The sequence below is a fragment of the Denticeps clupeoides genome, chromosome 1, assembly GCF_900700375.1.
Source record: "Denticeps clupeoides chromosome 1, fDenClu1.1, whole genome shotgun sequence".
Lineage (NCBI taxonomy): Eukaryota > Metazoa > Chordata > Actinopteri > Clupeiformes > Denticipitidae > Denticeps > Denticeps clupeoides.
Genome location: NC_041707.1, coordinates 40710031 through 40732754, shown reverse-complemented (window position 1 = coordinate 40732754; position 22724 = coordinate 40710031). Strand labels below are relative to the sequence as shown.

Sequence of the window (22724 nt, the reverse complement as noted above, 5' to 3'; positions counted from 1 at the left end):
ACGTTGTAAGTCGCTCTGGATAAGGGCGTCTGCCAAATGCCGTAAATGTAAATGTAATGTAAATGGGTGGACGACCCTCGGAGTCACTGGTGGGAGGACACGGATGACGAAAGCGGCTATGACGTTGATTTTCTTTGGGCAGTCGTGCCGGGATGGCTCCGCCCATTGCGAGCGTCCGAGATCGTTGCGACATCCGTGAAGACCCACGTGACTTCCGGGGGTATGAGGAAGACGAGGGAGACACAGACGATGACGAGAGTGACGAAGACAGTGTGCCCATCCCAGATCGTCACAAGGTCCGTGGAGACCCAAGTCCCTCCCAGCAGTGTGGGGACAGCTGGTGGAAGAGGGCGACGGGAGGTCGCCAGCCAGCAACTGCGCTGCCGGGACTGCCTTCCCAGCTCCGGTCGCCGACCCGCCTTCCCTCTGCCCGGACGCAGCACCAGTGCCCCCGCCTGCTGGAGAAGACGTCCACCCCCCTCCACGCCACACACCCACCATCATCTCCATCATTTTGAGTTCTGGCAATTGCCACACGCCTGCGGGCAAGTTTATGTTCTTCATTTAAGTTAAATTGTTTTCGGCCACCGCGCCAGTCTTTATTTGTGTTTATTGTTTATTTAATAATAAAAACCCTTCCCAGCATGTCAGACCTCTGCGCTTCCTTCCCCCGTAAGTCCGTAGTCGTGACAGTAAAATTGCCAGTGTTGAATTAACACTGCATAGAGAGTATACAAGCCCACTCCAAATCAGAGTTAAATTTAACACTTTCAGTGTAAAGTCTGTAAAACTGACACTAATTAGTGTTAAATCAAAAGGATCTTAAGATTTTCTTACCTCCTAAATGCTGATTACTTATAAACCAATCCCAGTATTGATGAGATGTATTGACAGGAGCCAAGCTCATATACTAAAAAGAGTTAATTTCTTTCTGAAAGGCTTTATTTTTTACTTTCAATAAAATAAATTTCAATAAGAGAAAAGGTCATACAAATAAAAAAAACGAACACAATGGCCATGACTGGGTCCATGAATCACAGGTACAGAAATTCTCATAATGATCACAGTCATAATTAAAGTTAATACAAACACTTTAATAATCACAAAGAGGAAAATTCAGGAGAACTGAAGACAGAAACAGAAGAATATACTGCTGTAGACCAAACACATTGTCCACAAAGATTAACCCTGAACTTTACACCACAACATACAGACATTCAGGTTCAAATCAAACACAAACATGTTTGCTTCTCATCTCCAACACCAATGCAGAGTGCTTCACCAGAGATGAATTAAAGGTGGTGACAATGGACAGAAAAAAAATCTTGGATGGAAAAATGTAATATTAGTTAATAAATCACTTCCTTGTATGACCCTCTTGTCTTCCAGCTTAAACTGAGATACATACTTCAAAACCACCAGCAGGTTCTAGGTTATTATTACAGAACAGATGGAGAACAAATGTGTTTTCTCCACACTGGTTTATGGGACCTCAGCTTCACCATGACGCATCGCTGACGTCTGAGGAAACAGGAGAAACTTTCACTTAAGTGTTAAGCAGCAGGTTCTCGCTTACTTTACATAACCACTTGATCCACATCAGGAGCACATCTGATCCCATCCTGAAACCAATCCAGAGCAGGACACGAGGTACATTTACAGCATTTACCAGATACCTTTCTCCAAGTGTCTTACTACTACCGTCCCACAATAATAAACTAAATCAAGTTGAAATTCATTTGTTCATTTCGGTGGATCAAGTCAGCAGCTGGTCAAGTCAGTCACTGAAACCTTACAATCTTATTCAGATTAAGTAGAAATAGGGTTGGAATAGATAAATCTGACAAACACTGAGCATGTTTTCCATACCAAGTGTATATGTCGTAGGTGTAAATTATAAATCTTCAAATAATACATTTTCAGATGCTGATTTACCTATAAACACCAAGGAAGTGTGGTATCATTCCTCCATCTAGACATGATCTTGCTTGCTGGGTGTAAATTTATTTACCAGATGTGCCAGGATGTTCTGAATCTGTGTGAACGACGTGTCGTTCTGTTTACATCTCAGCAGACCCTGATCCTCTTGGAAAAGACAGTCCACTGTGATCAGAACTTGCTCTCCTGTAACGAATCTGCTGCTGTCTGGAAAAACATCTCTACTTAAGGTGTGGTGCATCACCACCAGGATCGCTGGTTTGGTTTCTGGGGGAAATGTGTGTGGTTATTATAACACAGCTGGAATTACATTTTTACAGTGGTGTGAAACAGTTTTGGTTCCTTCTCTTGTTTTTTACATTTTCCATGTTTTTCAATCCAGGCCCAAAGAGTAAAACCTCACCAGGATTACCTTGAAACAAAAATGTTCCATCAAGATGTTTCCAGCAGTATTGTCAGGATTGACTGCAGCTGGGCTCATCACCGGTGGCCAATCCTGACAGCGCTTAAAAGCTAGACATTTCCGCCCCTTCGGAAGGGAAGACATTTTCGTGAACTCTGGTGAATGGTAGTGAACTTGACCTTTGCAACTGTTTATGTATTTTGAGTTCTGGCAATCGCCACACGCTTGCGGGCAAGTTTATGTTCTTTATTTAAGTTAAATTGTCGCATTTATTTGTATTTATTGTTCATTTATAATAAAACCCCCGTCCCAGCATGTCACACCTCTGCGCTTCCCCGTAAGTCCGTAGTCGTGACAAGTGTATAGTTGTATAGTATAGGGCGACTCTGAACCATAGAAGAAAGAAATGTAACTTTTATCATGTAAATTGGTTTAATTAAATTCATGTAATTTAGCTAATTTATTCTCTAAACTTGAACTACACACTGCTGGAAACCATTTGATGGAACATTTCTGCCATGACAGGTGCCCGGGGAGCAGTGTGTGGGGACGGTGCTTTGCTCAGTGGCACCTCGGCAGCTCAGGATTCAAACTGGCTGATCCTTCTGATTATGGGTCCGCTGTTGTCCGTTACTCGCTAAGTGTAAAATGGTGAAAAGTCCTGGTGAGGGTTTTTACTCCTTGCCACAGGATTTCCCACGTCTGACTCTGTTAATTTAACTCGGGCATTTTTACTGTGTAGATTAAAACTAAATTATTCGGTACCTTTATTTATTTCTACCAGAGCTGCTTCAATGTCTGTTCCAGCACGAGACACAACAAGACAGAAAACCAGGACAACATCACACTTCTCCACAGAGTTCACTTCTACCAGATCATTTCTAGTTAGAAGTTCCTTTAAAGACTGTGTGTTCTGGATTGGAAGTTTTCCAACATTTTTGGTATAAAACCTCATTTTTTCTGTGGGAGGAAATGGTATATTTACACAGTTGATTCCATATAGGAAATATAGGGAATCCAAATGGGAATAATTTTATAAAATGTCTCTTCAGAGTACATGTCTTACCAGTATTGAAGGTAACAGTAGCAGGTTGACTCCTCCCTCCGTGTTTAACCTCAGTACCGACAGTAAGAGTGTACGGAGTGTCTGGTTTCAGATCTGTGATTTCTCTGCTGGATGAATTTGTAGAGATGGACTTATGAATTTGTAGAGATGGTTTATCTGGTTTACTCTCTTTACTCCAGTAAGAGATCAGGAAACTGGGTGCAATCTGATCCATCCCATGTGGTGGAATCCAGCTGATCTTAGCAGATGTAGCAGAAACTGAGACCACAGTCAACATCTCTGGAGCTGGTAGAACTGAAATAAAGAAAGAAAAAATACCCGTATATTAATCATTCATTTAAAACAGCTGCTGCAGTTTACATGCTCAGTAACACACACACACTGAAATGTCCTGGTGAAAATTTACAACAGGATTTCTATGTTTTAATTTCCATTTATTCTGATATTTTAATGCTATTTCCCTGACCGTAAACCTTAATACTTTTTTACACCCCTTCTCAAAAATGTAATTTCCTTAGTTGAGAATGAGCAGATTATGATGTGTACCTGTGTAGAAGCGTGAAGAAGCAGGTGAACTCTGTACTCCATGTCTGTTCACAGTACGAACACTGACAGTGTACTCCGTATACGGTGTCAGACCAGTGATTTCTGTACTGTTGTCCCCTGTTGAGGACTGATTTGTCCCACTTTTTTCACTGTGGTAGGAGATCAAGAAACTATATGGAACCTTCTTCCCCCGTTTACTCCAGAAGTACCCTCCCACCTCATCAGGGAGACTCCAGCTGAGTTTAGCAGATGTAGCAGAAACTGAGGACACAGTCAAGTTCTGTGGCATTGGAGGAGCTGGAACAAATAAAATCACATTAGAACAACAAATGTGAACAAGTTGCAGATGTTTTGTCTCGAGTCCAGAGGTGTGTCCAGACTGTTCACTATAGTGAAGATTGTAGCTGCAGGGGGTGAACACTGCCAGAATATCTTTAACGCTGTTTTATTACTATCATGAACATACTTGTAGGAATCCCATGAAGTGACAATTGTTTAATTACCTCAAACAGCCGACTGGACATGATCAAGGAAAAGAGGAGATCTGGTAACCCTCCCAGCCAACACGTTCAAGTGGGGCCCATTTGGGTGCGATATGAGCTGGTGGGGACCATGGTGGCCCCATGTGGGTTTTAGGTGGGCTTCACAAATGTAAAACAAAAATCAGGGCAAGAAGACCCAGCACTGGCGCCGATGAGAATTAATATTAATTCCTGCAGATTCTTCACCTCATCAGGCTCTTGCTATCTACCTGAACAAGTCTCATATTTCTGCTTCTTCTACTGCACGCAACCTTGGAGTAACTATAGACAAGCAACTCTCCTTCTCGACTCACATTACCAATCTTTCCTGCTCATATAGATTTTTTTCTCTACAATTTCAGACAGATCCGCCCTTATCTATCAACACAGGCCACCCAAATACTGGTTCAGTAATCTCATGACTAGATTACTGTAACTCCCTTCTAGCTGGTCTACCAAAATTCCCAAATTCTCCCACACCGCCCCTCTGCTACCTTCCTCCACTGGCTCCCAGTAGCTGCATGCATCAGGTTCAAAATACTGATGCTGGCCTACAAAGCCAAACATGGAGTAGCACCATCCTACCTCACAGCCCTTATTACACCTCGCACTGCACCTCGTTTACTCTGAGCCTCCAGTACTGCTCGCCTGGTCCCTCCATCTCTGAAGGTAAAAGGAAGACGTTCATCTAGACTCTTCTCTGTCTTGGCCCCTCGGTGGTGGAATGAACTTCCCCTCAAGGTCAAAACAGCTCAGTCACTGAGAACTTTCAAACGGCGGCTCAAGACCTTCCTCTTTGGAGAATACTTAGATGAACTTATTGTGGTCACTTATTGTGGAACATGAAGAAGGAGTCTTCTCCACTGACTGAATGATTGTGTGAGGGAACTAGCATCAGTAGTATTGCAGTGAGCAGGCTGGTTCATTAATCTTGGTGGTTTGTGTCATTAACAGTCTACATGTTAAAACTCAAGGTGAAGTCAATGTTCTGACAAAAGTGTTGAGAACATTTTATCTTTAATTTTAGTTTAAAGAGATTAAATCTAGCTTTATTTTTAATAATTACAGGCAGAGAAAGAGCCTCACATTTAGAGTTTTTTTCTACTTCAGGCGACTTACAATCAGTAGTTACAGGGACAGTCCCCCCCTGGAGCAACTTAGGGTTAAGATGGTAGTAAGCGGGATTTGAACCTGGGTCTTCTGGTTCATAGTCAAGAAATACCCATGTAAGGCTACTACCACCCTTCTACCTCCCATCTTGTTTGCTGGGTTACACTTTTAACCCAGCCAACATGTTTATATGGAGCTCATATGGGTTGTATATGGACTGGGTCACAGTTAAGTTTGTCCAGGGGTTCCATGGTGGCTCCAGGTGGGCTTTACAGGGGCCCTAGATGAAACCTACACGGGCCTTGTTCTGTTCATGTTTCAGCACTGATAAAAGAGTAAAGTTATTATATTTGATACTAAGCTGTATTTGTCATGATCCAGACCGGCAAGGGTGACTCCGTACCGAAGTTTCGGAGCGAAGTTTCATGTTCGTCTCGTGTAATGTTCGTTTAGTTTGTATTAAACCCCTGTCATGTGAAATTGTGCGTTTGCGTCCTCCTTCATGCCATGTCCAGCCCAACCGTGACAGAATGTAGATGCAGCCGTTCCCCACCATGATCCATGTCATGTTTTATCAGTTCCCCAAGCGTGACAGACTCTCGACGGCCTACGAAAGCTACCGTGGGGTCGAGAGGATCTGTCACGCGGTCCATGTTCCCCCTGGCGATTCCGGAGGCGGGGGAGTACCGACGAATCCGTGCGACCGGACCTCGATGGCCTACGAAAGCTACCGTGGGGTCGAGGAGACCGGTCGCGCAGTTCAGGTTCTCCCAGCGTTAACCGAGACGAGGGAAGCGGTGAACTTTCCAGCGGGGCGTACCGGAGACTGACAGGAGTGACGGGTGTCTGCAGACGGCGGACAGGATGGGCCATGTCCAGCCCATGACAGTATTAGATACCTTAATTTAATTCATTCATGTGTTAAATAATTTTTTAACTTCAGCCTGAAAATTAGGTAGTTTTATCAGTTCCAATCCAAAGTATAAAACTGACAAACAAGCTTTACCATTTAAAACAGAAAAGCCAGTGAGGTCCATGTTGGTCCTAGTCTTTTACAATCAGGGGTGACTTTTGCTGCCCATCTGGTCTTGCCCACATGGGGCCACCATGGAACCCCCGGACAAAGTTAACTGGGACCCAGTTGGGCAGACCAGACCAGCCCATCTCCAACCCATATGGCCCCACATGAACATGTTGGCTGGGAAGAAATCATAGCTGTTTTTACCTTGCTGATTGACAGAAGCTGAGTCCGTGCTCTTTCCTTGCACTGGAGCACCTAAGAGTACAGAATGTTTTACAGAGTGGTTTAGCTCACAACTTTCATATTTAGGATGAGCATGCTGTGAACTTTTCAAAATTGACTCCATTGTTCATTTTGAGCAGATAACCAATCTTTAAGTGTAGAAGGCTTCATTTTGTTGCATTTGCACAAATTAATTTTCTTACCTGTCCTGATGTTCTTGTAGACAGGTTTACTGTGGTGAAGGTTGTTCAGTACAGTACAGACCCTGATCTTGTACTCTGAACAAAACCGTAGATCATCTAGAGAATATTGGAGAGACTCTGTAGAAATGGTCTGTTCTTCTTCTCCTTTACTTCCGTAGGACAGCAGGTATGAGACCTGATCTACTCCTGGTGGTTTTCTCCATGTTACTGATACTGATGGTGAGTTCACCTCCACAGAAAGATTCTCTGGTGCAGGAACCTGACCTGTAGAAAAGAGAAGAATGAAATAAAACCCTGTTCTGTGTTGGTCCATGATGGAAACCAGTAAAATCAGGTTAAAGTCAGAAGAGTTGAGAGAACAGGGACAATATTACTGATTCTCATTACAGGAGCATCACTGTTACTTCAGCGCTTTAATTAAAACAAGGAATATTTCATACAGGACATACACAACTTTGAATGTGCTGTATACCTCACTATAGATGTGATTTTTTTAGAACCCAGAACTGGGTAATCCAGGTCCAAATACTAAGAACCCTGACCAGGATTTGTTTCCAACCTTGTTGAATCAAATTTTCCATCAAGAACTTTCCAACAATGCATGGTTCAGATTTAGAAAAAAAATTAGATTTATTTAATATATACATTTTATTAAATGCATCTACATTATAAAAAGTCACACAACTTATTGCCATTTTTATACATTTAAAATAATTTAAATAACGCAGATGCTAATGGTTCTAATAAAATTATTGCAATATGTAAAGGAGAAACGTCTCTGAAACATACTGAAAATCATGCTTTGCTGTATGACTGCACCAGCTCACCTTTATAGGGGGTAATTTCGACAGGTTTGCTCTTTTTGCCATTTTTCAGTACAGTCTCGATGCTGATCATGTGCTTCTTGTCAGGTTGAAGTTGGAAAGAACAGTTCTGAGACTGGGTGTATAAACTCTTCATCGGCATCTTATTACTGTACAAGGAGACGAGGTACGATGCAGCGTTCAGTCCTGCAGGTTTCTTCCATGACACTGAGACAGTTCCATCATCAGAGCACAACTTCACATCTACAGGAGGGGGGATTTCTATTCAAACAAAATACAAAGCAATTTATTAATTAATATCATCCAGAAGAGCAGGTGGAGCTACCACTAAATAAAAAATCTTTAGTTTATATCATCCTATTTAAGACCAAAAAGACGTGGCGGGTCATGAACATAATTATGAACATGAAGTATTACTGTACCTCCCTTTTAGCTGGTCTACCTCTGAATGCCATCCGACCTCTACAACTAATACAGAACACAGCAGCACCTTCACAAATTCTCGAGGTCAGAACAGCTCAGTCTCTGAGCACTTTCAAACGGCAGCTTAACACCTTCCTCTTTAGAGAAAACGATCTTATAGTCTGGCTTATGCAAGAAAAACTCCAACCGAGTGAATGAAATGATTGTATTTGTGGTTTAAGTCCTAGTGAACCAGAACTGATCACTTCATTGATGGTAACATAAAAGCACGTTGTAAGTCGCACTGGATCAGGGCGTCGGCCAAATGCCGTAAATGTAAATGTAATGTAAATGTAAACCTTATTCAGTGGTAATTAGTATTGATCAAATTTGCATTACACAGTACCTGTCAATACATTTCTTGATGCAGACATAATTGGTTTGTCATCATCACTAAGCATGTAGACAGTAAATTCATGTTCCTCTCCTGGTTCAACGTTCTGAATCTCAGTATTTAAGCCTGGAATGTCCATCTTTCTCCAACTGAGTTTGAATTTTTGATGCCTGCTTAGATGTTCAGAATCTTCACACTGCACACACATGGAGGTGTTCTCCCATTTGAAATTGATCACAAGAGGAAGACCTGGAAAATGCAGAAATAAGTGTTTCTAAAACTCTGCCATTATTTCTTATGGAGATCAGAAGTCAGAACAGTACAACTGGAACATGTGCTACATACGGATTTTTCCTCTTATTGCGGATGTGGTGTGATATGGACTCTGGTTCCCATATTCAGGTTCTACTGTAAATTCATATTCTTCTCCTGGTGTGAGTTCCTGGATCTCAGCACTTAAACCTGAAACCAGTTTCTGTTTCTGCTCCCACTTCACCATAAACTTCTGGTTTCCAGTCAGTCCTGCAGGAGCTTCCCAGTTCAGAACAACAGAATCGGACCTCACGCTGCTGAAACGGACTGGACCAGCAGGACGCAGATCTGAAGAGAGGAATTTTTTATTAAATGGGCCTTTAATCCAGTTTTATGAGTGTGAATGAATGACAGGCTGCCTTACCTGACCATGTTAAAGCCTCATTGGTCCCTTCTTCTGCTGGTGAGGCACCTAAAATATTATAGAATGTATCTCAGTGAGCAGTTTACATGGCAACCCCTCAATTTCAAATTAACATAAACTTTGTGAAACGTTCCTCATAATGTTTTTATTTTCATCAATTCATTGCAGTTACATAAATGTTTCCATTGTGTCTAATATTTTAATACTAAGTTATTGTTGATGATACTGATTATGATCTTGCTTGGGTGCATCAGTACATTTTTTCATTCTGCTGTTCTTAGTACCTTTTACATATGCAATACCATTACATACACACTTTACATTACATTTACATTACAAGAGTTATTTCAACTTCTCACAGGAACACGTTCCTTAAAATTCCTTAAACATAACCACCCCCACACAGCTGTTTGTGTCTACAAGGTTGGTACAAAATCCTGGTGAGGGTTTTTACTCTTTCTTTACTTCTTTACTGTATTTATTTCTTTACTGTATTACCTGTCTCTTGTATGGTCCCCACTTGAACGTGTTAGCAGGGTTAACTTATGAACTTAGTTAACATATGCAAATCATTATATACTACATATTGCAAAAAAATATTAGTGACCACAAGAAGCTTCAAATCAATAGATTTGCAAATCTGTCCTGTGATCAACGTAAAAACTGAATTATAAACTGAATATAATATAATATAATATAATATAATATAATATAATATAATATAATATAATATAATATAATATAATATAATATAATATAATATAATATAATGGTCTCCAAATTTCTTTTCTGATTGTGGCTGGAACAAAATCCTTTTTGAACCTGAACTCTTCTAAAGAAGGAGTCTTCTCCTCTGATTGAATAATTGTGTGAGGGAACTAGCATCAGTATTATTGCAGTGAGCAGGCTGCTTCATTTATCCTGGTGGTTTGTGTCATTAACAGTCTACATGTTAAAACTCAAGGTGAGGTCAATGTTCTGTTAAAAGTGTTGAGTTCATTTAATTAAATGCATCTACATCATAAAAAGTTACACAAGTTATTCCCAGATTTTTCTATTTAAAAAAATGTAATTAAAAATAACATTAATTTAATATATACATTTTATTAAATTCTTCTACATCATAAAAAGTTACACAACTTTTTGCCAGATTTATAAATAAAAAATAACACAGATGCTAATGGTTTTAATAAAATTATTGCAATATGTAAAGGAGAAATGTCACTGTAACATACTGAAAATCATGCTTTGCTGTATGACTGCACCAGCTCACCTTTATAGGGGGTAATTTCGACAGGTTTGCTCTTTTTGCCATTTTTCAGTACAGTCTCGATGCTGATCATGTGCTTCTTGTCAGGGTGAACTTGGAAAGAACAGTTCAGAGACTGGGTGTATAAACTCTTCATCAGCATCTTATTACTGTACAAGGAGACGAGGTACGATGCAGCGTTCAGTCCTGCAGGTTTCTTCCATGACACTGAGACAGTTCCATCATCAGAGCACAACTTCACATCTACAGGAGGGGCGATTTCTATTAAAACATAAATACAAAGCAATTTATTAACAAGTATCATCCAGTGCAGTGGGTGGAGAAAAAGACGTGGCGGGTAAGTTTAGCAGCTGAACATGAACATAAATATGAACATGAATTATTACTGTAACTCCCTTCTAGCTGGTCCACCTCTGAATGCCATCCAGCCTCTACAACTGATGTCAGAACGCAGCTGCACCTTCCCAAATTCTCCCACACCGCCCCTCTGCTACGTTCCCTCCACCGGCTCCCAGTAGCTGCATCAGGTTCAAAATACTGCTGCTGGCCTACAAAGCCAATCATGGAGTAGCACCATCCTACCTCACAGCCCTTATTACACCTCGCACTGCACCTCGTATACTCCGAGCCTCCAGTACTGCTCGCCTGGTCCCTTCATCTCTGAAGGTAAAAGGAAGACGCTCATCTAGACTCTTCTCCGTCTTGGCCCCTCGGTGGTGGAATGAACTTCCCCTCGAGGTCAGAACAGCTCAGTCACTGAGCACCTTCACACGACAGCTCAAGACCTTCCTCTTTAAAGAATATTTAGATTAACTTGTAACCTTCTTGTCTGACTTCTGTATAGAAACTACAACAGAGTGAATAAAATGATTGTATTCGTGGTCCTAGTCCTAGTGAACCAGAACTGATCACTTCATTGATTGTAACATAAAAGCACGTTGTAAGTCGCTCTGGATCAGGGCGTTGGCCAAATGCCGTAAATGTAAATGTAATGTAAATGTAAACCTTATTCAGTGGTAATTAGTATTGATCAAATTTGCATTACACAGTACCTGTCAATACATTTTTAGATGCAGACATAATTGGTTTGTCGTCATCACTGAGCATGTAGACAGTAAATTCATGTTCCTCTCCTGGTTCAACGTTCTGAAACTCAGTATTTAAGCCTGGAATGTCCACACACTTCAGTTTCCCCATCTTTCCCCAACTGAGTTTGAATTTTTGATGCCTGCTTAGATGTTCAGAATCTTCACACTGCACACACATGGAGGTGTTCTCCAATTTGAAATTGATCACAAGAGGAAGACCTGGAAAATGCAGAAATAAGTGTTTCTAAAACTCTGCCATTATTTCTTATGGAGATCAGAAGTCAGAACAGTACAACTGGAACATGTGCTACATACGGATTTTTCCTCTTATTGCGGATGTGGTGTGATATGGACTCTGGTTCCCATATTCAGGTTCTACTGTAAATTCATATTCTTCTCCTGGTGTGAGTTCCTGGATCTCAGCACTTGAACCTGAAACCAGTTTCTGTTTCTGCTCCCACTTCACCATAAACTTCTGGTTTCCAGTCAGTCCTGCAGGAGCTTCCCAGTTCAGAACAACAGAATCGGACCTCACGCTGCTGAAATGGACTGGACCAGCAGGACGCAGATCTGAAGAGAGGAATTTTTTACTTAAATGGGCCTTTAATCCAGTTTTATGAGTGTGAATGAATGACAGGCTGCCTTACCTGACCATGTTAAAGCCTCATTGGTCCCTTCTTCTGCTGGTGAGGCACCTAAAATATTATAGAATGTATTTCAGTGAGCAGTTTACATGGCAACCCCTCAATTTCAAATTAACATAAACTTTGTGAAACGTTCCTCATAATGTTTTTATTTTCATCAATTCATTGCAGTTACATAAATGTTTCCATTGTGTCTAATATTTTAATACTAAGTTATTGTTGATGATACTGATTATGATCTTGCTTGGGTGCATCAGTACATTTTTTCATTCTGCTGTTCTTAGTACCTTTTACATATGCAATACCATTACATACACACTTTACATTACATTTACATTACAAGAGTTATTTCAACTTCTCACAGGAACACGTTCCTTAAAATTCCTTAAACATAACCACCCCCACACAGCTGTTTGTGTCTACAAGGTTGGTACAAAATCCTGGTGAGGGTTTTTACTCTTTCTTTACTTCTTTACTGTATTTATTTCTTTACTGTATTACCTGTCTCTTGTATGGTCCCCACTTGAACGTGTTAGCAGGGTTAACTTATGAACTTAGTTAACATATGCAAATCATTATATACTACATATTGCAAAAAAATATTAGTGACCACAAGAAGCTTCAAATCAATAGATTTGCAAATCTGTCCTGTGATCAACGTAAAAACTGAATTATAAACTGAATATAATATAATATAATATAATATAATATAATATAATATAATGGTCTCCAAATTTCTTTTCTGATTGTGGCTGGAACAAAATCCTTTTTGAACCTGAACTCTTCTAAAGAAGGAGTCTTCTCCTCTGATTGAATAATTGTGTGAGGGAACTAGCATCAGTATTATTGCAGTGAGCAGGCTGCTTCATTTATCCTGGTGGTTTGTGTCATTAACAGTCTACATGTTAAAACTCAAGGTGAGGTCAATGTTCTGTTAAAAGTGTTGAGTTCATTTAATTAAATGCATCTACATCATAAAAAGTTACACAAGTTATTCCCAGATTTTTCTATTTAAAAAAATGTAATTAAAAATAACATTAATTTAATATATACATTTTATTAAATTCTTCTACATCATAAAAAGTTACACAACTTTTTGCCAGATTTATAAATAAAAAATAACACAGATGCTAATGGTTTTAATAAAATTATTGCAATATGTAAAGGAGAAACGTCTCTGAAACATACTGAAAATCATGCTTTGCTGTATGACTGCACCAGCTCACCTTTATAGGGGGTAATTTCGACAGGTTTGCTCTTTTTGCCATTTTTCAGTACAGTCTCGATGCTGATCATGTGCTTCTTGTCAGGGTGAACTTGGAAAGAACAGTTCAGAGACTGGGTGTATAAACTCTTCATCAGCATCTTATTACTGTACAAGGAGACGAGGTACGATGCAGCGTTCAGTCCTGCAGGTTTCTTCCATGACACTGAGACAGTTCCATCATCAGAGCACAACTTCACATCTACAGGAGGGGCGATTTCTATTAAAACATAAATACAAAGCAATTTATTAACAAGTATCATCCAGTGCAGTGGGTGGAGAAAAAGACGTGGCGGGTAAGTTTAGCAGCTGAACATGAACATAAATATGAACATGAATTATTACTGTAACTCCCTTCTAGCTGGTCCACCTCTGAATGCCATCCAGCCTCTACAACTGATGTCAGAACGCAGCTGCACCTTCCCAAATTCTCCCACACCGCCCCTCTGCTACGTTCCCTCCACCGGCTCCCAGTAGCTGCATCAGGTTCAAAATACTGCTGCTGGCCTACAAAGCCAATCATGGAGTAGCACCATCCTACCTCACAGCCCTTATTACACCTCGCACTGCACCTCGTATACTCCGAGCCTCCAGTACTGCTCGCCTGGTCCCTCCATCTCTGAAGGTAAAAGGAAGACGCTCATCTAGACTCTTCTCCGTCTTGGCCCCTCGGTGGTGGAATGAACTTCCCCTCGAGGTCAGAACAGCTCAGTCACTGAGCACCTTCACACGACAGCTCAAGACCTTCCTCTTTAAAGAATATTTAGATTAACTTGTAACCTTCTTGTCTGACTTCTGTATAGAAACTACAACAGAGTGAATAAAATGATTGTATTCGTGGTCCTAGTCCTAGTGAACCAGAACTGATCACTTCATTGATTGTAACATAAAAGCACGTTGTAAGTCGCTCTGGATCAGGGCGTCGGCCAAATGCCGTAAATGTAAATGTAATGTAAATGTAAACCTTATTCAGTGGTAATTAGTATTGATCAAATTTGCATTACACAGTACCTGTCAATACATTTCTTGATGCAGACATAATTGGTTTGTCGTCATCACTGAGCATGTAGACAGTAAATTCATGTTCCTCTCCTGGTTCAACATTCTGAAACTCAGTATTTAAGCCTGGAATGTCCACACACTTCAGTTTCCCCTTCTTTCCCCAACTGAGTTTGAATTTTTGATGCCTGCTTAGATGTTCAGAATCTTCACACTGCACACACATGGAGGTGTTCTCCAATTTGAAATTGATCACAAGAGGAAGACCTGGAAAATGCAGAAATAAGTGTTTCTAAAACTCTGCCATTATTTCTTATGGAGATCAGAAGTCAGAACAGTACAACTGGAACATGTGCTACATACGGATTTTTCCTCTTATTGCGGATGTGGTGTGATATGGACTCTGGTTCCCATATTCAGGTTCTACTGTAAATTCATATTCTTCTCCTGGTGTGAGTTCCTGGATCTCAGCACTTGAACCTGAAACCAGTTTCTGTTTCTGCTCCCACTTCACCATAAACTTCTGGTTTCCAGTCAGTCCTGCAGGAGCTTCCCAGTTCAGAACAACAGAATCGGACCTCACGCTGCTGAAACGGACTGGACCAGCAGGACGCAGATCTGAAGAGAGGAATTTTTTATTAAATGGGCCTTTAATCCAGTTTTATGAGTGTGAATGAATGACAGGCTGCCTTACCTGACCATGTTAAAGCCTCATTGGTCCCTTCTTCTGCTGGTGAGGCACCTAAAATATTATAGAATGTATCTCAGTGAGCAGTTTACATGGCAACCCCTCAATTTCAAATTAACATAAACTTTGTGAAACGTTCCTCATAATGTTTTTATTTTCATCAATTCATTGCAGTTACATAAATGTTTCCATTGTGTCTAATATTTTAATACTAAGTTATTGTTGATGATACTGATTATGATCTTGCTTGGGTGCATCAGTACATTTTTTCATTCTGCTGTTCTTAGTACCTTTTACATATGCAATACCATTACATACACACTTTACATTACATTTACATTACAAGAGTTATTTCAACTTCTCACAGGAACACGTTCCTTAAAATTCCTTAAACATAACCACCCCCACACAGCTGTTTGTGTCTACAAGGTTGGTACAAAATCCTGGTGAGGGTTTTTACTCTTTCTTTACTTCTTTACTGTATTTATTTCTTTACTGTATTACCTGTCTCTTGTATGGTCCCCACTTGAACGTGTTAGCAGGGTTAACTTATGAACTTAGTTAACATATGCAAATCATTATATACTACATATTGCAAAAAAATATTAGTGACCACAAGAAGCTTCAAATCAATAGATTTGCAAATCTGTCCTGTGATCAACGTAAAAACTGAATTATAAACTGAATATAATATAATATAATATAATATAATATAATATAATATAATATAATATAATATAATATAATATAATATAATATAATATAATATAATATAATATAATATAATATAATATAATATAATATAATATAATGGTCTCCAAATTTCTTTTCTGATTGTGGCTGGAACAAAATCCTTTTTGAACCTGAACTCTTCTAAAGAAGGAGTCTTCTCCTCTGATTGAATAATTGTGTGAGGGAACTAGCATCAGTATTATTGCAGTGAGCAGGCTGCTTCATTTATCCTGGTGGTTTGTGTCATTAACAGTCTACATGTTAAAACTCAAGGTGAGGTCAATGTTCTGTTAAAAGTGTTGAGTTCATTTAATTAAATGCATCTACATCATAAAAAGTTACACAAGTTATTCCCAGATTTTTCTATTTAAAAAAATGTAATTAAAAATAACATTAATTTAATATATACATTTTATTAAATTCTTCTACATCATAAAAAGTTACACAACTTTTTGCCAGATTTATAAATAAAAAATAACACAGATGCTAATGGTTTTAATAAAATTATTGCAATATGTAAAGGAGAAACGTCTCTGAAACATACTGAAAATCATGCTTTGCTGTATGACTGCACCAGCTCACCTTTATAGGGGGTAATTTCGACAGGTTTGCTCTTTTTGCCATTTTTCAGTACAGTCTCGATGCTGATCATGTGCTTCTTGTCAGGGTGAACTTGGAAAGAACAGTTCAGAGACTGGGTGTATAAACTCTTCATCAGCATCTTATTACTGTACAAGGAGACGAGGTACGATGCAGCGTTCAGTCCTGCAGGTTTCTTCCATGACACTGAGACAGTTCCATCATCAGAGCACAACTTCACATCTACAGGAGGGGCGATTTCTATTAAAACATAAATACAAAGCAATTTATTAACAAGTATCATCCAGTGCAGTGGGTGGAGAAAAAGACGTGGCGGGTAAGTTTAGCAGCTGAACATGAACATAAATATGAACATGAATTATTACTGTAACTCCCTTCTAGCTGGTCCACCTCTGAATGCCATCCAGCCTCTACAACTGATGTCAGAACGCAGCTGCACCTTCCCAAATTCTCCCACACCGCCCCTCTGCTACGTTCCCTCCACCGGCTCCCAGTAGCTGCATCAGGTTCAAAATACTGCTGCTGGCCTACAAAGCCAATCATGGAGTAGCACCATCCTACCTCACAGCCCTTATTACACCTCGCACTGCACCTCGTATACTCCGAGCCTCCAGTACTGCTCGCCTGGTCCCTCCATCTCTGAAGGTAAAAGGAAGACGCTCATCTAGACTCTTCTCCGTCTTGGCCCCTCGGTGGTGGAATGAACTTCCCCTCGAGGTCAGAACAGCTCAGTCACTGAGCACCTTCACACGGCAGCTCAAGACCTTCCTCTTTAAAGAATATTTAGATTAACTTGTAACCTTCTTGTCTGACTTCTGTATAGAAACTACAACAGAGTGAATAAAATGATTGTATTCGTGGTCCTAGTCCTAGTGAACCAGAACTGATCACTTCATTGATTGTAACATAAAAGCACGTTGTAAGTCGCTCTGGATCAGGGCGTCGGCCAAATGCCGTAAATGTAAATGTAATGTAAATGTAAACCTTATTCAGTGGTAATTAGTATTGATCAAATTTGCATTACACAGTACCTGTCAATACATTTTTAGATGCAGACATAATTGGTTTGTCGTCATCACTGAGCATGTAGACAGTAAATTCATGTTCCTCTCCTGGTTCAACATTCTGAAACTCAGTATTTAAGCCTGGAATGTCCACACACTTCAGTTCCCCCTTCTTTCCCCAACTGAGTTTGAATTTTTGATGCCTGCTTAGATGTTCAGAATCTTCACACTGCACACACATGGAGGTGTTCTCCAATTTGAAATTGATCACAAGAGGAAGACCTGGAAAATGCAGAAATAAGAACTTGGCAATATGGAAGTATTTCTTATGGAGATCAGAAGTCAGAACAATACAACTGGAACATACGGATTTTTCCTCTTATTGCGGATGTGGTGTGATATGGACTCTGGTTCCCATATTCAGGTTCTACTGTAAATTCATATTCTTCTCCTGGTGTGAGTTCCTGGATCTCAGCACTTGAACCTGAAACCAGTTTCTGTTTCTGCTCCCACTTCACCATAAACTTCTGGTTTCCAGTCAGTCCTGCAGGAGCTTCCCAGTTCAGAACGACAGAATCGGACCTCACGCTGCTGAAACGGACTGGACCAGCAGGACGCAGATCTGAAGAGAGGAATTTTTTACTTAAATGGGCCTTTAATCCAGTTTTATGAGTGTGAATGAATGACAGGCTGCCTTACCTGACCATGTTAAAGCCTCATTGGTCCCTTCTTCTGCTAGTGAGGCACCTAAAATATTATAGAATGTATCTCAGCAGTTTACATAGCAACCCCTCAACTTCAAATTAACATAAATTTTGTGAAATGTTTCTCAAAACGTTTTTATCTTCATCAATTCATTGTAGTTCACTGCAGTTTCAATTTTGTCTAATATTTTAATACTAAGTTATTGTTGATGATACTGATAATCACGTTATTTCATTCTGCTGTTCTCAAATGCAGACTCTGTCTGGAATATACAAAAGTGGGCTTTTCAGGGTCAGAATGTTTTGCACAAAAACCCATTGATTGTAAATTTTGACTTCTGCACATGATGCTGCAGTCAGAATTTTCAGAAGCTGAAGTACCAGAGTAAATCTGATCTCACCTGTTCCTGAATCATTTTTGAATTCACAAGTTCTAAAATAATAAAAAAAAAAAATCAACATCACACCTGATCATGTTTCACACACACACATATTACATATATTTTCACATATAAGTATTAATGTGGACCTTTTATAATAGACAACTAAGAGGCACTGATAAAGCATGTCAGAATAAAAACTGTGAATCCAACAAGAACTTCACAAGAACCTTCAACACCTTCCCAGCAAACACGAGGCCATCGCTGGATGTGCAGATTCGGTCTAAATAGTGTCGGTCAGTCCAGGTCCACGTCTGTATCTCTACACTGACTGTCTGACTGTGACCGCTCTTGGGTGTAGATTTGTAGTTTAATCAAAACTTCAAGTTAGGCATTTTTTAAACAGCAGGTTCAGGTTCATTAAAAAAATTGCTAAATTACATACATTTCATGAAAAAAATGTACACACCTTTCCTGTGCTATTTTGAGACAGATTTATTACTCAAACAGAACTCATATGGGGGGCAGGAGTCACCCCTGATTTACCCACCGTCATGAAAAAGACTCGGACCAACATGGACCTCGCTGGTTTTTCACTTTTTCTATTTAAGTTGTAAGTTGATGGCGCTGTTATTTTTTTTGTGTGCAGCTGGACTCACTTTTTAACTCCTTTTGCGCGCTCCTCTTCTTCAGCATTGATGCTCTCACGTTCCACAGGTTCCCTCATTGTACAGAAATTACTGTCATGCTGTTTAACGTTAACCTGTAAATATGATGCATTTTATGGTCCATGTGAACCCCATATAGCCTCATATATAAACCCTCATGTATTCTAGTTCTATAAAGCCCGAGTACAGCCTACAACAGTAACAGTAACAGTAAAAGTTCTTTGTATCGTGACATGCTGCAATCAGACAGGTTTTTTCCTGCAGAAAATATCCTCAGATCTGCTCTCTGTTCATTATATCATTACCTGTTGAGCTACTTTTTCTCCATCCGAACAGCCTCCACCTCCAGAATTCTTGATTTCCTTTTTCTCTGTTTCATTCACATCTTTATCGGTGAAGAGCACATCGGGCTCCATGGTCGACCTCTTCGTAATGAAGAAAAGATTCACTCCCCCGTTCTAGTTTGGTCTGAGCACTTTCACTTCAGCTTTTTAAATATTCAGTCATGTGACCGGTGTCCTGCCGTAACATGTAGCTTCTAATCAGTTATTATTGTGGCTGTCTTCATAACTGTTACGTCCTTACGGGCCGTAGAGGAGGTTTGGGTGCTCTGTGTTTGGTGTGCGTTTCCTTTTCAGGCTGTTCGCTGGGTGGAGTTGGGGATCGATGGTTCCGCCTACCTTTCCACTCTTCACCCGTCTACCAATCAGCTGATCAGACAGGAGCATTTCAGGACAAGTCTCCAGATGGCGCCCTTGTTGTGGAGCCGGAGGTGGAAAGAGAGGGGGTGTCGGGGTAAAATTATTATGAAATGATCACACAAACCAAGTGAGTTTCTCCTTTATCAGCTTGGGGAGGGAATGTGTAAGAATGTGATGGGATGCATGATCCATATTGTTGGATGGGAAGTCCCTCAGCAGGCCAGGCTCTGCATACTTGGAATATAGAACTGCGGACCTTACTGTCATTACTCATTTCACAAGCCGGCAGGACAATTCCTCCATTCTGGAGAAGTAAGGAAGTCGGTTCGACTTGTCAGCTTGTCTGGCTTTGGAGAAATTAAACTTATAGAATTAAAAAGAAGGAACATTTGTTCATTTATGGAACCCCTTTATTCACTTTTTGGAAACATATGTTTGGCTTCTTTCATTATCTATGTCAGATATGCACTGCCCCCCCCCCCCCCCCCCCCCCCCCCCTTTATTATTATACATTTTAATTATAGTTTAGTTTGACGTGTTTATGCCGTTTGTGTTGATGGGTAGGGTGTAGGGTATTTGTATGATAATGAAAATGTACATCATGTCAGTATGTAACGTTGTTTAAACGTTAGCTGTAGCTCCAGGTTGTTCTGTCGAACATGCGTGTAGCTGAAATGACAACAGCTCAATAAACCGAACCAGGAACACGCTGACAAGAGGAGAGAGCAGCTAAAAGAAGATTCTGGAAACGAGCCTGCGTCAGTGGGCCTTCATTACAGTCAATCATGATGCTGCAGGGAGGAAAGTTACAAAATATCAAAACTTCAATACATTTATTAAGGTGACAAACATGTTACTTTTAACAAATTATCACAAAACAAGCCAAAACCAGCGATAAATAATAAATAATATGGAGTGTAACACCTGACTAGAAACCGCCTGTCATGGTGCCCACTGCTCACTCAGGGTGATGGGTTGAATGCAGAGGACAAATTTCACTGTGTGCACCGTGTGCTGTGCTGCTGTGTATCACATGTGACAATCACTATACTTTACTTTTTTTACTTTACTTTAAATACAGCAGACATATGGTGTTTACAAATTCTTGAAATGGATGAATCTGATGCCATTAAAATCTGCAGGAAACACAAACACATGGACACGCAGGTCACCAGTCGACCCGCAACATGGCCGTCGTCTTCGTGTCACATGACAGTCGGACAGTCATTCTCCGCTCCTGAACGTTCCTGTGTAAACTGTGCCACCTTGTGTTAGAAGTGGAAAACCCCCTCTTTTGTCCAAATGGCATTTGTCTGGAGATGGATCCTGCCACTCCACTGGCAATAACCGTCCTGTTTTCCAGATTCAGATAATAGTATTTTTCCCATTTTTCCCCAAAATACACATTTATCTCCCACTAGGAATAGGTCACAGCCACTTTTCACACAGTAGAATTTGAAATACTCCTGGATGCTTTTGCCATGTTTACTACAGATCTTTAAAAGTTGTCTCTTGGATTCAGTGTACAGTTTTCTGTAATTTAGCAAATTTTTTAATGAACCTGAACCTGAAGGTATAAACTGCTGTTGTAAAATTGTCTAACTAGACGTTTTCCTTAAACAACATATCTAAGAGCGGTCACAGACAGACGTGCAATAGAAACCTGGTTTGCACGTCGTGTAGAGGAGGAAAAAATTATTAGAGATGATCTGCAAAGAGGAGTGGACCAAAATTCCTCCTAAAATGTGTGCAAACTTGGTCAAACTTGCAAACAAGGGTTTTGCCACTAACTATTGGGGCAGTGGTGGCCTAGTGGTTAAGGAGGTGGCCCCGTAATCAGAAGGTTGCCGGTTCGAATCCCGATCCGCCAAGGTACCACTGAGGTGCCACTGAGCAAAGCACCGTCCCCACACACTGCTCCCCGGGCGCCTGTCATGGTGCCCACTGCTCACTCAGGGTGATGGGATAAATGCAGAGGACAAATTTCACTGTGTGCACCGTGTGCTGTGTGTATGTGACAATCACTTCACTTTACACTTTTTTTATTAAGTCTTTTTTTGTTAGAGGGTTCAAATACTTATTTCACTCAATTAAATCTTTTATTAAAAGTTATTTTTTCAATTTTCCATTTGATGTGCTATCTGTCACTGTTAAAATAAACCTACCATTAAAATGATACTGTTCTGAGACTTTATTTCTTTGTCATTGGACAAACTTACAAAATCAGCGAGGGGTCAAATAATTATTTGCTCCACTGTATATTTCCTTGAATGTTTATCTCAAAATACTAATAATGCTAAATACTTAATATAAGATAATGAGAATCATACTTTATCCCCCTTGTGATTACTGTATGAATAAGATTTTATGGCTTCAAATATTTCACCTTTCTTAAGGACAGGAGCAAAACCATCAGATGATGTGAAGCACTGATAACACAAACTACAGATCTCACCATGCAGCGCTTGTTAGAAGAATTTGACTCTTCTCTGTAGAAGGTGTTATTTTAGTGTTATTTTAATAATTTTAGCATATTATTCCAAAAAATTTGATGCAGTAGCTCAAGGGTTACCAACATGCGTCCAGAAGTGAAGCAGCAAAGTTAGCATTAGAAGACGCATCCACTATTATCCTAGCTCATCCAACAAAGATACAC

The 22724-nt window shown here is 40.1% G+C and overlaps 1 protein-coding gene across 4 annotated transcripts; it reads right to left on the bottom strand.

Annotated features, from left to right (window-relative positions):
• Nucleotides 1-1206: 1206 nt before the first annotated feature.
• On the bottom strand, nucleotides 1207-19980 carry LOC114792995 (fibronectin-like). 4 transcript variants are annotated; one of them, XM_028984576.1, is made up of 26 exons: nucleotides 19673-19980; nucleotides 19359-19462; nucleotides 18721-18752; nucleotides 18315-18362; nucleotides 17983-18237; nucleotides 17643-17897; nucleotides 16594-16851; nucleotides 15286-15333; nucleotides 14955-15209; nucleotides 14604-14858; nucleotides 13555-13812; nucleotides 12332-12379; nucleotides 12000-12254; nucleotides 11649-11903; nucleotides 10600-10857; nucleotides 9327-9374; nucleotides 8996-9250; nucleotides 8663-8899; nucleotides 7858-8115; nucleotides 7031-7294; nucleotides 6810-6860; nucleotides 3954-4250; nucleotides 3408-3701; nucleotides 3107-3301; nucleotides 1936-2205; nucleotides 1207-1521 (listed from the first exon to the last, which is right to left on the bottom strand). In XM_028984576.1, exons 1-25 carry the CDS (start codon nucleotides 19781-19783, stop codon nucleotides 1973-1975), a joined length of 4827 nt encoding a protein of 1608 aa, XP_028840409.1. In that variant the 5' UTR covers nucleotides 19784-19980; the 3' UTR covers nucleotides 1207-1521; nucleotides 1936-1972. The 4 variants fall into 4 exon arrangements, with proteins under 4 accessions (XP_028840409.1, XP_028840417.1, XP_028840433.1 ...); XM_028984584.1 differs by having other exon boundaries at nucleotides 2012-2205; XM_028984592.1 differs by lacking the exons at nucleotides 1207-1521; nucleotides 3107-3301 and having other exon boundaries at nucleotides 1540-2205.
• Between the last annotated feature and the right edge of the window lie 2744 nt (nucleotides 19981-22724).